A 17,210-nucleotide genomic window follows, 5' to 3' on the forward strand; every position below is an offset into this window, starting at 1 on the left:
CTTTTTCTGTGTTGACACACAACGTACCCTCTGTGTGTGATGTGCAAAGACTTCTTGCCACAATGTCTTGCTAACACATGCTCTACATAGAATGGCACTTTGGTTACATTTAGGCACACAAATTTCTTGGTTAGGTTTAGGTTTCACACAAAGCATTAAGGTACATGGTACCTGTACAGGTACAGTTGTGTTTGTGGTTGTGTTTTCACTGGAGTTGCATTGATACCTGCTGTATTTAAGGTTACCTTCTGCATCCAGAAGAGATGCCAATGGATGTGACAAAATGGAGGCACACCCTGGGAATTAGATCAGACTTGCATGATGGGGACATTTAATATAGCTCACAATCATAGTTCACATGAACCCATGCAAACACAGAGATCTGATTCAGTGAAACACAGCTGGAAAGTTTGGTGAAAGCTGTGGGAATAGGAGAACTCTGGAGACTGACTGGTGAGAATAGGCTAACTGAAGTGACAGATCATCCATGTTAACTCGTTCATTTGTGTCCGTCTGTGTTTTTGTCAAAGTGGAAGCACAGGGTTGGAGAAAACAAAGTGGGGCATGATCAGTCAAGGGCATTCATCTTTTCTGAGTGGAAGAGTGGCTGTATGATGGAGTTGAGGAGGGAGAAGGTGCTGAAGAGGCAGCAGAAATGAAGATGAAGGGAACACTATAGAAAACTGTTATGGAAATAGATGGCTTTGGGAACATATTTACACTGTACAGACTGTAGTAAAAAGACAATATGAAGCCACATTCTCATTGCAATGATGCACAAATCTTTACACTTTAACAAGATGCCATATATTTCATAGGAAGTCTTTTAAATGTTTTTTTTTGCAATTCCATCATCATATACCACCTCTTTTCTTTCAATGTCGAAAGGTCTCTGTGTAGATGATAATGATGACAAAGGTGATAGCTGGGCTTATCAGAGGTGTGAATGGAGAGGTACATCACACAGTTCCAGTGGCAAACAGGTGCGGAAATGAAGTGTAATCTCCCAATGCAGTAGTCAGCTGAGACCACCTTAGCGCCATCAACTTTGGAGTTATGTTTGTTTGAGCATTCCCCAAAAAGGAAGCACTAATTTGAGTAGCAATGCTGAATGTGATGATCTTTCCCAGAATGAAGGACCTGAATTATCCTGGGCAATAAATGGCCTTCTTCACAGGAAATAATTACAAGTTAAAACAACCATTTACATTCCAATAGGTTAAATGTGTGCTTTGAAAGAAAAAAAAAATGTCATTCAAGATGAAACATGTTGGCAGCCATTACATCTTTAATGGATAATGTGAATTGTCTACTAAAGGGTGGCCCCACTCTCTCACCCCAGCCTGCAATTAAAGCAAAGCTACCCAAGGTCAGTCTGACTGACAGGCTGACAGACCCATAGATTACTGTCTGTCTTTGTAATCCATGGCCTTTTTTACTCCCCTCGCTGACTGACGCACTCACCACTCCCATTTAAAACACCAGCCCCTGTTGATTTGAAGGTTTTCATGTTTGATGGACAGATGGGACATCCTACCCTGTGACCCTATGACCTTCTTCTCACCCGTGACCATAAGGGTCAGTGGTGCAGAGTGTGGCTGCTTAGCGTCAACAGATAGAGGATATTTAGTTGGCTTAGTTAGTGATACAGTCATGTTAACAAGAATAAAACCCAATTTCCATTTTTACCAATGAGGTTTTGCAGACAAAAAGCACAAGATACAAAACTTGTGTCACTAAAAGATGAATAAAATCATAAAAAAAACACTATACAACATGACATGTCCGCTCTACACAACCCACAGTCATGGCCTCTGGGTTACATAAAACATTATTGTCAATACTACACAGCAGTTACTGTGCACCAGGCGTGAAATACACAAATAAGATTGTCCACTCTTCAGATTACAGGCTATGCACCCATATACCAAGAGCAAATCAGAAAATGGCTGTGATATCTCTGGCATGTTATTGTTGGCAATTCTACTCAGTCAGATCCAGTATGCAAACAAATGGAAACAGATAAGAAATGTTGAAATGACCTTTCCAACCATTAAACACTCATAATACAACACACCACAAAACCACAGTGGCAACGTCTCATAACCGGTCTGTTCATTGGTATTTAGCTTCGGGCGCACACTTATGCTGAAAAAAAAACACATCCGTGCAACCAGGTGGGAAACGCTCAGACAGCTTTGACAGTAGGGAAGTAAGTGTTACCTGGAAGTTGGCGGACAAGCAAAAAATAGCAAGATATAAATATAAAGAGCAGGAGAACAAACTGAGAGGGAGGCAAGACTCTTATCATTTTGGAGGCAACATGCGTGACAGTGGGAAGTCTTAGTCACAGTCCCTCCATCCGTCCTCACACGGGGTGTTGAAGGAGTCCAGTGATTGCACACACATGGAGGCTAAAAACCTTCTTATCTTACACTGTCATACCTTCTCATAAATCAGTGCTTAGCCATCCGCTTTGCACTGATAAGGCAACCAAACACAGACTGATCCACATAAGGAATGGAGAGAGCGAGAGATGCTTTTTCTCTTTTATGAGTGGCCTCTCTTGCTCTCTCACACTCCCTTCTCCTGTCTTCGTTATCTGTTTTTCATTCATCAGATCTGAACAGCAGACAAGTTATTTTTTTCTGCTTAGGGCTTGTTTGTTTGTAGCTTGCCATATTTTCTCTTGTAGCTTTTCCAGCAGTCTGGTTATGATCATCTGAGGAACTGGTGAATCATTTGCAACATTTACACAAGAAAGAGTTGGGAGTGGTGAGAAATGATCTTTTGATCATCACTGTCTCAATAATAATAATAATAATAATAATAATGATAAGACTAAGAAGAAGAAGAAGAAGAAGAAGAAAATAAATAAAAAGGGAGCACCCGGACTTGTATTTAAACTGAACCTGCCAGGTGGATGTTGCTGCTGCAGGGCTGCTGAGATAACAAAAGTGTGGGCAAACCCAGAAGTTCTCTCAAAGGTGACAAAAATAACCTTTCCTATAATTAAGACCACTAATTAACTGCCATAGAAATTACAGTCATAACAGAACATTTAGGTTTTAGGAGCGCTGGTACAGTAATTAGCTCTATCATCAACAAAATCTAGTTAACTGCACATCTAATGTACCTGGAAATGCTGCACAGTGATGTTGGGTGCATTGATATTTTGGTAGTTTGTCAAAAAGGAATACAATTTGTGAAAAGCTACTTCTGTGAAACTTTGTGTGCAACAATATCCTTGTAACTACGGAAACACTGTGGCTTTTAGACGTATAACAGTCCTGTTAAACGTCACAGCATGCACTGTGGTGAAGTTCCTGTTGTTTTTATGGTTCAGTTTGCTCGTAATATACTGCAATCCTTTGTGACTAATTAATCATGCATAGACGGTTAAGTAGGACAATGTAATCCGGCCATGGTTTGGAAAAGGTAAATTTCATGCTGTGCAGCAATCCTTTATGGAAGTGACATTAGTACAATCAAAAGTCAGAGACTAATGAATTCCAAGCTTTTTATACTTTCTTAATGCGATTACACTTGAACAAAGCATCGTTTAGGTTGTAGATCTTCCCAGTGTCAAATGACAGTTTTTTGTTTCCTCTGTGTGAGTTTACCACATTAAAACTAGATCTGTCAGCCATGGAAAAAAGTTTTGTGTCTCTCTGTTTGTGCCAGGAGCTGCTGCTTCCTATAAGCTCTTTGAGGGGTCGTCTGTGGTTTTGCATCACTGTAGCCCAGTGAAGCACATGGTCCAGAGGAGCACATCAATTCATCCAACATGAAATCTTACAGAACATGAAAGCCCAGGATCACAGCCAAGCTTTGACTGATGACTGTTTCAGCATTTGTGCCAAGAGGAGGAAAAGTGAGAGATGAGAATGATGAGAGACAGAAGAGAGGGCGAGCACAGGGAGGAAAAGGACAGACAGAGATGCTTTGCATTAATGCGTTGATGCTGTGCCAGTGTTGTATGCCACTCCCACTCCGCTTCCCCAGGGACATGAATGAAGTAAATGAATGATGGACCCGGCCCACACAAACGCCCCTGTTCTATTGAGACCAAGCAGTCCATTCACGGGGATGAGTGAGGCGTCGACACCAACAACAACAATAACAACAGCAACACAGGAGGCCCTTACTCCCATTTCTCATTCATACATATGTATGCAGTCACACAGACACACACATATGGCACAGATACTATGGACAACACTGCCAACATACCATTAGGGACACCTAGAGAGGGTTCCTGAGAACAGGGCTGACTAACAAAGCGTGGAGGCAAAGGGGCGTGAACGGGGCAGGCATGGAAAAAATCTTGGCATCACGTCAATGCATCCGCCACAATGATCAGGGATGAGAGGCCATCTCCTCCCTTCCACAATCAGCACTTTATCAGGAAGCCCATCAGTGCATGAACCCAGAAAACAAGGCCTGGAAACCTCATGTTTCACCACATGCTGCCTTCTCCTCCACTCGGTTCTCCTCTGTTGTCCTTCCAGGATGAGATGGGTTCAGGGGGTTCTCGTCCACATGGGGGGGATCTCACTCAGAGGTCTGACCTTCAAACTCATGCATTACATGCCTGAAGCCACAGCAGCTAATGGAACATGGGGAATACAAATCCGATTGAAGCAAGATCAATCGGACAAGAAAGGCTTTGCCATTCACCAAGCATTTACATCTCAAACCTTGAAGGTGGGCTTAGTAATGATGTTAGCATCTGACTGAGGCTCGGTTTTCACCAATTATGGATCCTGCAGAGAGAATATGTGTAGAGCATATAGAAGTATGAGAGGGCTGAAGCTAAAACATGAAATACAGCTCTGACAGGAGCAGGAGGAACAGGAGGAATGTTTCGGCTGTTTTAATCCAATAGTAAGATACCACTACTGCAACCTCCCACAGGATCATGGTCAGGCTCAACCACAGGCCTAATTTCTCCCATAATCACACAGACAGCTACTTGGTCTTCATCCAACTTATACTGTACACAAAGAGAGGCTTGATGGACTATTAGTCTGAATCTCCCACACCTGAAAAAATTCATGAGGTTGTGGGTGTTTGAGGTTGTCTCGTTTCTGGCTAAAAACAACATTGACTTTTCATTTATGAAAGGAAGCACTCCCTAGAAAACTTTGCCAAACTGGCATAGTGCAAACTGCTTTGATCGTACAAACACTCGGCAAAAAGAAATATTGGTTCAAATTTAGTTTCACATCATTTTGTATTGTCGATGAATAGCTGTATGGTTCAGAAATCACTTCGGGCTTTAGTCTGCATGTTCCCAGTGCCAAACGACTTACAACACTTCTGCTAAGACAATCTGAAAGACAATATGTAAGTGCGAATAAAGTCAGCACTTTTCATTGACTCAAACATTGAAGCTTGCAGCGTGAGGTTATTCCCAGGGCATTGGCACAGAGCTGAAGAGCCCAAGCAGTCACCATCTGAGGTAAACCATTCTCAGCCGACACTCACACACCGATAATGGGAAGCAGACACACAATTTGTCCTGAGTATGCCTTTTTTCTGCACGCACGCACACACACACACACACACACACACACACACACACACACACACACACACACACACACTCCTCCTTCTCATTCTCAAATCCCTTCATCTATCCATGTTCTGGCTGAGATAGCAAACCTGACACTGACGCCCTGTAGACCATTAGCACTCTCTGAGCCTGCTCTCTTGCTCCCTTCACATTTTCCTCCACTCACCCTATCTTAGAGACAGTCCTCACTTCGACTTTTGCACTCCTTATCTGTCTCTCTCTCTGTCTTTCTGCCTCCGTCTCCATTCCTTCCTGTTTTCTTCCTGGATGATGTCTGGACCAGAACAACATGAGCTTGTCAAGTTCAACATGTCAGTCTCTGTCCATAGGGGGGGGAGAACAAGTCTGTAGCCACTCATGTTAAATTCAGATAACGTTATTGTGATGGGGCTGCAGAAAATCCCCCTTAGACCACCAATAGCACCTCAGGTAACTCTCATGTACCTTTTCTGTACCTCTTCTAACACACCCTCCTTCTTCAGACGCACCTGTTATCACCAATAAAAGACTAAACAGCTGACTTTTCCTAGAGTATGAGCTCTCTCACTCCAACACTCTGGTGTTTATCTCTTAAATTAATCAGTGTCTGGAATGTGAAAAAAGAGAAAAAATGCTTCAAATGCTTGTTATGTCTGACTACCTCTCTACAACAAATTACAGGGTTATAAAAATGAAAAAAAAAAATTTAAAAACAATTTATCCATTGTCAGAATAACCAACTAATCGACTTATCAACTTATTGCTTCAAAACTGCTGCCAAGTTTCTATTGTATTTCTATTTCTTTTTTTTTCTTTTGTACCCTGGGGTGCAGTTGTGCTGAGGTGGAGGGGGGCCACTCCCAGGCTGCTGCTGTGGGGTTGGAAGCATAGCATTGTCCAAAATGTCTCGGGATGCTGAAACATAAAGATTTCCCTTCACTGGAATACCACACCTGAATTCAATAATAAAGAGGTGCGTCCAAATACTTTTGCCTATATAATGTATTACTTGCTCTTGGCTGCATTATACTTGTTTTGTGTTCTTATTAGTTTGTATTGTATATTAAAAGAAGACAATAAATTCTGTTTTGTACCTGACACAAAAATCAACTAAACTCAACTAAACTAAGAGCTTTGCCTATTGATCTGAAGACCTAAAGTAAAACTGAATATAAACTCACAAAGTGGTTGTGCATATCCTTAATAAGTTTCCCACCCCGAGTCTTCGAGGTCAATGGCACTGCAGTAACAGGATCTCAACACTGACAGACAAATGATAATGAATGATAGCTGTCTGAGTAAACAAGTGGAGAGGTGCCCTTGACCTGCTCTCTCCTTAATTTCAGTCCTGGCTGCAATCCCCCTGAAGACTCCTACACCTCGGCCACATCTGGAGATCATGTCCAATTGAGTGACAGACAAACCTTTACTTACTCACTCACTAAATTCACAACACTTTCAACAAGCCCACACCACAGCTTTATCAAAGTCTATTGTTCTTGCAAATGTATATTTCTCATCTGTCTTAACTTAAGCCTTGAAGCCCTGAAGCTGCTTTCCTTCAGGATTTCCTGAGAGCAGAGACAGCAGACATCAGGGGAAATAAGCACAACACTGTGATTACATCCCACCTCTCCTCTGTGGAGAGAATCATTTGAACCCAATTCGGCTTGAGAGGAGTGACAGGTAGACGCTGCTATGGCAACCAAACCAAAGCAGTGTCATATATAGCTTTTTACAGAAGCTCTGCAAGCATGTGAATACACACACACACACACACACACACATGCAGACACACAAACAAGACAGACATAACCGCATGGACTTGACATGAATATTAAAAGACTCCCTTCCATTCCTCTCTGTCACTTTGAATCTTAAGAAAACCACCTCTTGTAGAATCCATTACCATCTCCACAACAACTGCCGTCCTCTTCAGCGCTCCTGCTCTCCTGCACTACTACTGCAGGTGGTGAGGTTGATCACAGCCTGCATAATAATCTGCCTCTAATACTGATTAAAATCGCACCTCAGGAATTATGGGCTCAGTGAAGTGCTCAGAGGCCCAACAGAAAAATGATCACAAAGGCTGCACTAACCACTTTAACTGCACAAACCAATCGAGTTCCTCAATCATGAGAGAAAAAATGACATCGGTCTGATGTAACGCTGTGGCTTCTGCCTATTTTTATCCTGTCTGCCACATTTCGATCTAAAAACCTGGATGCAGAGGAGGGACCGAGAGACAGAAACACACACGCCAGGATGTATACTGTCTATCACACACTCACCTACGCACACACATTCATCAAAGTGTGGCTGTCTTTCATCCCCTGCTGAGTGTTGTCCCCCTTTACACAGCAGACAGAGCACTGGAGGGGCTCTTTATCGAGCCTGCGCGCCTGTGAGTGATAGTTAACTGCAGTAAACCATCATTACATACAGAAGATCTCTAACAAAAACATTTGACACAGATTGTTTTGAAAACTCTGAAAAAGACAAAAAGGCCTGACCTGTAAGGATCCTGAAAGTCCTGATCCTGTTTTGCTTCAAAAATGTTAGGTGAGTGTGTTTCCGGGGGATCGACTGAACATTAATTATCAGTGAAAAAGACGGTCCAAAAATACTCTTTTGTATTCAATAACACAAAAATACTCTGCTTTGAGTACACAAACTAGAACATCATTGCTGCATGATAAGCAGATAAGTTCAGGGTTTCAGTTTGAAACATGCAATCACCAACCTTAAAATCTGATTGTGTGGGACACTAATAGCAAGAAAAACTAATGACTATGGACCACAGAAACTTGATGAAGCATTCAGCATTTTTATCAGTTTAGTTTTAGACTCTGTGTGAATATTAGATATTTTATTCTCCATTTGCTTCTTCTCTGTGTCACTGGTGGCTGATACTTGTGTGATTTCTCAGAAACAAAGTCAAAACAACTTAAACTGACAAACTTTTAATATTGGGAATCAACTGAGGGTGTTTTTAAAAGTCATTTCACTTGACTCAAAAGGTTTCCACTTAATTCTTGAGCCAAGCCTGTACATTGTTGTCAGAGTGCCTTTATCATTTACTCTAAAGCATACGGTTGTTGTGCTTCCACTGTTCGTCTGGAGCTTCACCCTGTCTCACAAGGTTATTTTGAGGCTTGATGAGTGGATTTGCTTCTCCCCAGAGCAAATAATTAAATCTATGATTAAAACACCTAATAGCTAAAGACTGGAATAATAAATAGCAGAGTGATTACGGTTTCATTTGGATGCTGTGCATTTTTATCACCACAGGGAGATTCCAGCCTTAATAAGTACTTGGGCATGGGCTCTGCTCCCCAGCTCAGTGAAATACTCAAATCGCAGCAAACTGTTTTCAATCTGGAGCTTTTCTCTGGGAGTAATGATTTGTATGTGTATTTATCTCTGCGACATCATTGAATGGTGGGGAGCCAGCAATTTATTCAGCGAAAATGACCAAAAAGGGGTTACACAAAGGAGACACATTATCAAGTCTGCAAACTGAGTTAGCAGTGCACTTTCTGCACATTAGCTTGACTGGTGTGCAAAACCTTTCTGTGCCCTCATATGTCCACCCACTCCTCCCAGAAAAATTTTCCTGCTCCCTCACGGTTGCCTTTCCCTCAAGAAAAGTCTGGGCACTTTGGAGACCCCCCTCTCCTCTTTCGCCTTTTGAGTGTGCTAAAACAGTGCGCTCCCGCTGTGGGCGGCATGCTGGGTGCTCTCCTCCCTCACCTCGCACTGCCAACCTCTTATCAACGAGCAAGGAGAGAGGGTGTGAGTGTGGAGCAGCAAAGGCAGAGAAGGAGGACGTGGAGGAGAGCGGGAGATAAAGAGAGAAAGAAAGAGACGTGAAGGACACTATATTTAGCAATGGAGCTGTCGCCTTCTGTTTTTTTCTCCTGAATAATCATAGTTTGACAGCATGTATCCTGCAGAGCAGAGGTTGCTGGGATGCACTAGCTCCCCTCCCCTCCACCGGCAGCATCTCCAGGGAGAAAGTAGCAAAGTATTGTAATAATTGCTGCAGGCTTGCGTGCCACAGCCACCACACATTACTTTGTGGAAAGATTTTTCAGCGCCTTGACATTCTCTAATGGAGATAATAGGGAAGGGAGGGCGTTTTGGACCTCAAACTGTTGCCAACAGGTACAATGTTGCATGTGTGATGCATACCAAGAGAGTAAACTACACATAGTACTGTGCTGTATGTAGAAAACAGCAGCAACATGACCAAAAAAACATCTATCCACATTTTCTCAGAATGAGACAATGAGACAAACATGTTACCCTCCAGTACAGATGAAGATTATCTGCTGGGAAAGAAGCAAAAAAGCACAGCCGGAAGTGAACCGAGGATGTGAATGAGATAATGGGTTGTGCACAGCAGACTTTAGTCGGTGCTAAAGCTTTAACTTGTAATGCTGTTTGTCTTTATTGTTATCTTCCCTTCAAAAATCCAGGTAACTATTGTTCCACTAAAATATGACGGAAACCAAATACATTTAAACACCATTTGATCCCAAAGAAATCATACAAAAAGAAATCACAGAAGTAAGGCGGACATTGTGACATTGTTTCTCTAACCTCAAACCTCTTATTTGAAATGACAAAATGATGAGGAGAATGTGGAGTTACAGGTTTTAAAGTACTGTTAAGAGCGAAGTTGCAGGGTACATAAAAGTAAAGGCGTATCATTGACTGATTCCTTCACCATTTAAATGTCAAGCAAGGGTGTGAAAATGCATGGGTTCAGTATAATCAGAACACATACATAAAGCAGCTGGAAAGTGTGCATGATGTGATTTACGCAGAACCACATAGGTACAATACTAATCAACAAGACACATCTGGAATGATAAACGACCAATGGGAGCTGGAAAGCCTCTTGAAACAAATAAAACAAATTTCACAAAAAATGTCAATAAAAAAAAATCCCCATTTAAATCATTAAAAGTAATCCAAAGAACTTCTTACTGGAGAACCAATCCTTTTCTGTTGCCTCCACATTTAGACATATTCACCTTATTTAATCTCTTAGTATTTCACTTTACAATGCATTTCCCATTATGTTTAACATCTCTGATGCTACAATATGTTATGTGTCCTAATGGTATGGCTAACTAAAGACATTATTTTTCTAGCTGAAGAGAAGAAAGGTTTCTGGGTTATGAGAACAACGCACTCGCTGTCTGAATGTGTTTGCCGTCTCCCTGGTGAGCCAACCACGGTAGCTGGTTACATCCAGCCTGCTCACCTTTGTCTGAAGCAGACAGATCAAGACAATCGAAGCAGCTAGACGATGCGTGTCTAAATGACTTGTGGTGACCTTTTTCCGTCTGCGGGATTGTTGCAAACAAGCACCTTGTCTGTCAGGTATCAAGAGTTCATGTGTTCGCAGACAGGTTAGCTGTGGATAAAGCTTTCAGCAGCTCATTGATTGCTTAGAGTTGATTACAGCAAGACTTGGCTGAGGCACGTCGCTCTGTCTCCAGTGTCACAATTACATATAAAAATATATGTATATACGAGCAGGCTGAGCGAGGAGATAAACCTTGCTTGGGTATCCCTCTAACAACGTGCAGGAATATGTAATATCTCATGGCAAGACAAAGATCGTTGTAATACTTCGCTTTTCACAGCAGAGAAGTCAAAAGGACACCAGCAGTTCAGGACCACCTGCGTACTGTAGAGTAATGTCCCTCTGATATGACTTGAGGAAGACAAAGGATTTCTCTCATGCACTATATATACACATAAATCTGCCTATAGAACATAATCTGTTCAAGATGAGGTCTATTGTTGTAGAGTCAGAAATAGAACAAGAAGTGGAGTTCAAACTCAGTAGCAGCTCCTAATTATTCAAAGAATAAAGAGGTGGAGGACATCTCCCGATTTCTGATCTTAACCCTGAAAATCGCGATGAGCTGATAGAGAAGTCTTTCTTCAGATGTGACAATCGTCGACCCATTACATAAAGACTGTGGGACTTAAGATTGTCCCTGTAAATTAGTCCAATTACAGGACTGCCTGCCTTTGTCTGGCTTTCTTCCCAGAGCTAACCTTGTACCCAGGTGTTCCATTGAGGACTAAAGGGCCAAAGAAAAACAAAGTTAAACACTTTCAAATGTGCCTGAGGATTAGCACAACAAGCTATTACTTGTTAATACGGTGCCATTCTCCCACAGTTTGAGAGCAGTTAACCTCGGGTGTGACTGGCTTCTGTTTGAAGGGTCATAACCTCACAGAGCCCCGCGCACTAAAATAGCATGTGATTACAGACCTTGTTTAAAAGTAAATATAGGAGTTCTCAGCAGCCGATCTAAGCCTGCCTCGTCCAGTCTTTTATGAAAATAAACCTACATAACTGAAAAAATGACAATGCATAATATAGCACATTGTGTGTGTGATAATTTTTGGAAAACACACAATGTTTAGTTTGATAGATGCATTGCATTTTGTGTGTGTGTGTGCATGTGCTATTTTTCAACTCTTTTGAAGTCTGGGTTGATGATCTATCCCTCTGAGCTCTGAATGGACATTCCTTTGGTCTTAGCTTCTGTTTGCTCTCTCGCTCCTTATCACAGTTAATAACTCAGCTTGTACTAACACACTCAGTAGCTACTTTAGGGTCCTCAAAAGACAAAATTATCAGCTTAGGTTGCTTATGCTTGCTTACATTGTAAACCTTAGTTTTAAGAGATCAAGTGGGGAAAATTAACTTTGTGGGTTATTCATTTTCAAATATGAGAATCCTGCAGAGATCAAATGTTCAGCAAGAACCAACATATTGCCTAAAATTCACTAGTATTCTCCATTTGATGCATTGAATATGGAAATGATTAATATTAATGAGAAATGTGTGCAATAACGTTAAGGTAATGAAGTCAGAGGCAAAGCACAGCGTTGTGTTAGACTAAGTTAGAAACTTATTAAGTCAATGTGATGTTACATGTCATCTGGCTTTCAAGCTTAAATCTTATGCTTTGAGTGATGTCACTTTTGTTATATAATGTAAATATCTTACTACAAAGGAACTTCAATGTAATTGTTTAAAGCAGATGGTCTAATTGAAATGCAGTACTAATACTGTATATATGGAGTACATTATAATTTTTCTTTACAATGTGTATCTGTGTATACAAGCTGTTGTCCTTTGTTCTGGTAGAGGGCAAATATTTGAAAAGCAAAATCAAGGGCTTTTCTTATGTCTTGGATTTCAGCCAAAAGCAGCAGCATCTTCTGTACCAGCTTTCTAAAATGCAAATAATCAGAGGGGAAGTGTTACTGTGTGAAAAACATGCGAGCAGGGGTCACACACAGAAGCAAATTCAACAACACAATATAAAAAGAAAAATCCTATTCACAGATACAGTTTGCAGCCATTTTTCATCATCAAAACTGAAATGGTTATTAAAAATTAGCTGGATTATTTTATCAGAGGGCACTTATTACAACAAATCTGTGTGGCTGCACAAGGCATATATCATGAAACCTAAAACCAATTACTTGGTTAAGTACACTGGCACATAAAAAATTAATAAAAGCACATTACAGAACAATTCCCAGCAGTATGGTGCAAAAGCAATACAATTAGGGAATGCACAGCTTAGGTGCATTTCTAGTCTCCAGCTATCTGAAGTTGCTCTGTGAGGCATAAAGTAACCTCCAAAACTAATTAAAAACAAAGAGAAACTCAATTAAAAGAAGTAGGAAAAAAATGAACTCTTTCCTAGCAAGTAAATGTGAGACCAGCGAAGTGTGAAATCCAACTTGATTAGAGACAGAGGGGAAAGCGATGGGATCCGAGGGATGAAGAGAGAGAAAACAAACAGGTAAGCAAAATACTTCAGCAAAGTGGGGGGGGCTATTGACAAGGCTCTTCACTTTAAAGTTTTCAACAGCTTAGCAAAAGATCAGGACATGAAGAAAGATAGATTAATGTAGCTAACTTATTCCAGGACTAACCGGCTATGGGGATACTTTGACATGCCAGGAAACACTTGATGGATCATATATGCTGCAAAAATTCTCCAGGTAATTTGCTGAGGAACCTCCTTCTCAATGTTACTCTTCAACCTGCACACATCTGGTTATTAAAAGTCTCCTTCAGAGGCAGGCACTATAAAACCTCGAGAGCTTTACATGGGCACGATGGCTGTCCGGTGCTGGAATGACAAAGCACCGGTCACTGCACCGCTGAGACCTATTTTAACAGGACAGTTCAACACGCCCAGGGTCTCATGTGGCACTGGCAACATTCATAACATGCTGGATCTGCGCCTTGAGTGTGTGTCCAGCCAAGTGTTAAATCTGACTTGATTTCAGAAGGGAGCTGAGGTCACACAAAGGCCTGTTTGGAGAACTAATGGTAGCCGAGCGATTAAATGAAGACATATTATCTGGCCCTCAATAGTCAGGACAATCAGCAGCACATCTCCTCGTCCCTCTCATCACGCCTCTCTCACACCGACACACAATCAAACTCTCTGTTAGGCACCGAAGGACTAAACGCTGGGCTTGCCAAGTCCTGAATTCAGCTAGTGCCAACAGTTTACCCATTCCAGTTATTTAACAAGAACAGGAGATAAAAGACTGGTGACAGAAGTGACTGTTGCACCAGTGATCGCATCTACATGTCTGTGGAGGAACAGAACTAAACAAACCAGGTCACAGACACAGCAGTATTTTGAGTGCCTTACCTTTGAAGGACAGGAAGATCCTGGGTGCAGAGAGGGGCTCACTGGAGGGAGGCAACCCCGCGGACGATAGGGCCAGCAGGGCCAGCAGCCAGCACAGTTTGTCCCACAACATTGTCCCTCTGTTTGTTAACAGAGGAGAAGGAGAGTTCAGAAGCTGAGGGACAGAAAGACATCAGTGTCAGACAATAAGTTTGTACTTCTACCTCATAAACTAACGGCAGGGACTAGTTCTCTGTCACTCAGGACTGAAAATCAAGCAGGGGAGAGAGACACAAACTTAAATGAAGTTGTTGTTGCACAATATATTTGTTGGCTATTGCTAGAAATCTGAATCCGGGTAGGTTTTATTAGGGTGTGCAATATAAACCAAGTAACCACAAAGCCATAACTTAACCCATGAGCGTTGCAGGAGTCTGGAGAGAAACTCTTGTTTTTATTTTTGCTACTGGATTTCCTGATGAATGTGCCTCTCCTCACCGCCCAGTTATTCGTGCCTGGGTCTGCTTCTGTGTGCAGTAGTAAGGACAACAGTCTGAATGGACGCAGGCTCCTTCCAGCTGGGAGAGCCAGAAGGAGTCACCGCTGCTGCCCGCACCTCTCCACCTCTCTGCAGATCATCACTCTGCACATTTACACAAAACATCTACCTCATAAATATTATATATAATAATAATTACACAGCAAGAGCTTAATTTCAGCAACAGTAGCTACATGGAGTTGCGCGTTAAGCTTGGCGCGCACTGGCGCTGTTCACAGGTTATATCACAAAGCGCAAAAACACGCTGTTTTCCGCCACAAAGGGAGCTGAAGTTAATAACACCCCCATAAAAAGATCTGATGATTCAAGTTATCAGCGTGCAGACGAGCTCGTACAACTGTGCGAAATGCCAGCATGAAAAAACTTGAAGATGGACTGTGCCGCGTTCAGAGACAATAAAACAATTTTAGCGAGTGTGTTTTGCTGTAATTATCCATACACGGCACCGATCTGCTCGTAAACGGGGATCCTAGTCTGGGGTCAAACTGTCAGTCAGGGTTTAAGATCAAGTTCCACACTGATCCCTGAAGCCAGAACTCCAAAGCAGATCCGCCGTTAACCAAAATAAAGCGTGACTGGGCTCTGAGTTATGAGGGCATGAACATGAACCACGTGTCATTTATAAGAGAGCCTGGGATTTGAAATTGTGAAAAGCAGCACTGAAGACCAGCCAGGCCTGCATACACTCAACCACAAGGAACAGTCTACAGCATCACATGCAGCAAAAACTTTCAGTGCCTCGACTTGTGTTGTCCAACACACACACACACACACACACACACACACACACACACACAGAGTACTGTTGTTGGTCCTTTATTTGCTCATTTACAACTACACCCCAGGCGCCAGAGAAAACGCAGAAAAAATCTAACTATAGACGAAATGAAGTTTGTTGCTTAAAATAAACTACTTCAGGTATTTAGTCCCTAATTATCTGACAGAACTTTTAAAATACATGCTATATATTGGAGCCTCCTGTCTTGCACATGCAGCGAAGGCATCAGTCCTTTTTTGCTCGACTCCACCAAATGTGGCTTCCTGATTTATGAGCTCATCAGTCTCTGTACAGAAAATTATTTTCACTTGTCATGTCTCAGAACAGCAATTACATTGTGACCTACCTTCAAGCTGAGTCCAGTGAATATTGTGATGAAGCTGGACAAAATTTAAAACCATCCACCCAGATCCTTTGAGCTCCTCTGTCCGCACGCAGGAGTATCAGTGTATCCGCCGCAGATCCTGCACGATTATCCCAGAGACAAACAAAGCTTGGATTTAAATTAACTTGACGCGGCCGCCTTAACTTGAAGTGATCTCTAAATCGCATCAACAGACTCTGTATTTTCCACAGAAGGAGGTTCGAAACAAAGAGTTGATCCTGGAGATGAGTGGCGGAGCGAAGCCTCTGCCGTGCGCGGTGGCGCTCAAGTGTATAGTGCAGGGAAGCGGTTTCTGCAGGTGGATAGACTGAGGTCTCCCGACAGTGGACACACCCATGGGGGAGGGAACCTACCTTAGCATCCCTGCGCACCGACCCGCCCCAAAATTTAGCACAAAACAAGTCTGCTTTGCATCTTCTTACGCTCCAGAAGGGCTGGAGATGTAAGATGAATTGTACACTAAAAGTGAGGTAAAGGACATGTTGGACATGTCATGTTATCCGACATTTTCTGCTATAATCGAAACATAACTACGTTTTTTCTTTTTTTAATCTCCCTGAAATGCATTAAAACATTTGGTGACATTTGCGCATGCGTTTCTCATTGAGCACTAATTATCACTTCTCTTTTATCTTCAGACCTTCTGATTTTATTTTTTTTTTTCCCCTATAAAGGAAACCAGGAACAGTCGCCTTTATACCTTCATTATATGTCAGTGTCGTGACTCATTCATCTGAAGTTGGTTCATAGAGTCAAAACTAAAACCTAAAACCTATTAGTGTGTAGGAATTATGTAGTTTGTTTTCATTTCCATCAGCGTTTATCTTTGTCAACAAAAATCAGACTTACTGAGATAAAGATTACGATGGAGATAAAACAAGCAAAGACATGAAGACACAAGCTCTCAAACACTGAAACACTTCCAATTCAAATATCTCCGTAAAGACTTTATTGCAGAATAAACAATGCAAAGTACACATTCTGAGTGTAATACAGCACACATGGGGGCTTGTGTATAGACTTTATTTTGTCTGACAGAAGCCATATATTGCTATCACAAATACACAGCCTGTGTCCAAACTGCATGCAACATTGAGGTCTTAAATACTGAATTCAGTTCAGTTTTACAGGCAGAGCTATCCTGTTTAATGTGCAGAACTTTTTCATATGACTCTTAGAGTATCAAAATATAAGACTGAGGTCATCTCCCAACTTGATTAGCCTGTGACTGC

At 41.8% G+C, this 17,210-nt stretch overlaps 1 protein-coding gene across 2 annotated transcripts in view; it reads right to left on the bottom strand.

Moving 5' to 3' along the window:
- sema3fa (sema domain, immunoglobulin domain (Ig), short basic domain, secreted, (semaphorin) 3Fa) overlaps window positions 1–16,300 on the bottom strand; it is a 48,220-nt gene extending 31,920 nt beyond the window's left edge. Inside the window, exons 1-2 of one of the 2 annotated variants that reach the window (XM_046383476.1) lie at window positions 15,940–16,300; window positions 14,278–14,396 (exon numbers count right to left, since the gene is read on the bottom strand). In XM_046383476.1, the coding sequence (XP_046239432.1) occupies window positions 14,278–14,389 (112 nt within the window). In that variant the 5' untranslated portion in view covers window positions 14,390–14,396; window positions 15,940–16,300. Of the gene's footprint in view, window positions 1–14,277; window positions 14,432–15,939 lie in introns of both variants that reach the window. The other variant, XM_046383475.1, reaches the window with a different exon arrangement.
- Between the last annotated feature and the right edge of the window lie 910 nt (window positions 16,301–17,210).

This window comes from Scatophagus argus, chromosome 3 (genome assembly GCF_020382885.2).
Source record: "Scatophagus argus isolate fScaArg1 chromosome 3, fScaArg1.pri, whole genome shotgun sequence".
Lineage (NCBI taxonomy): Eukaryota > Metazoa > Chordata > Actinopteri > Scatophagidae > Scatophagus > Scatophagus argus.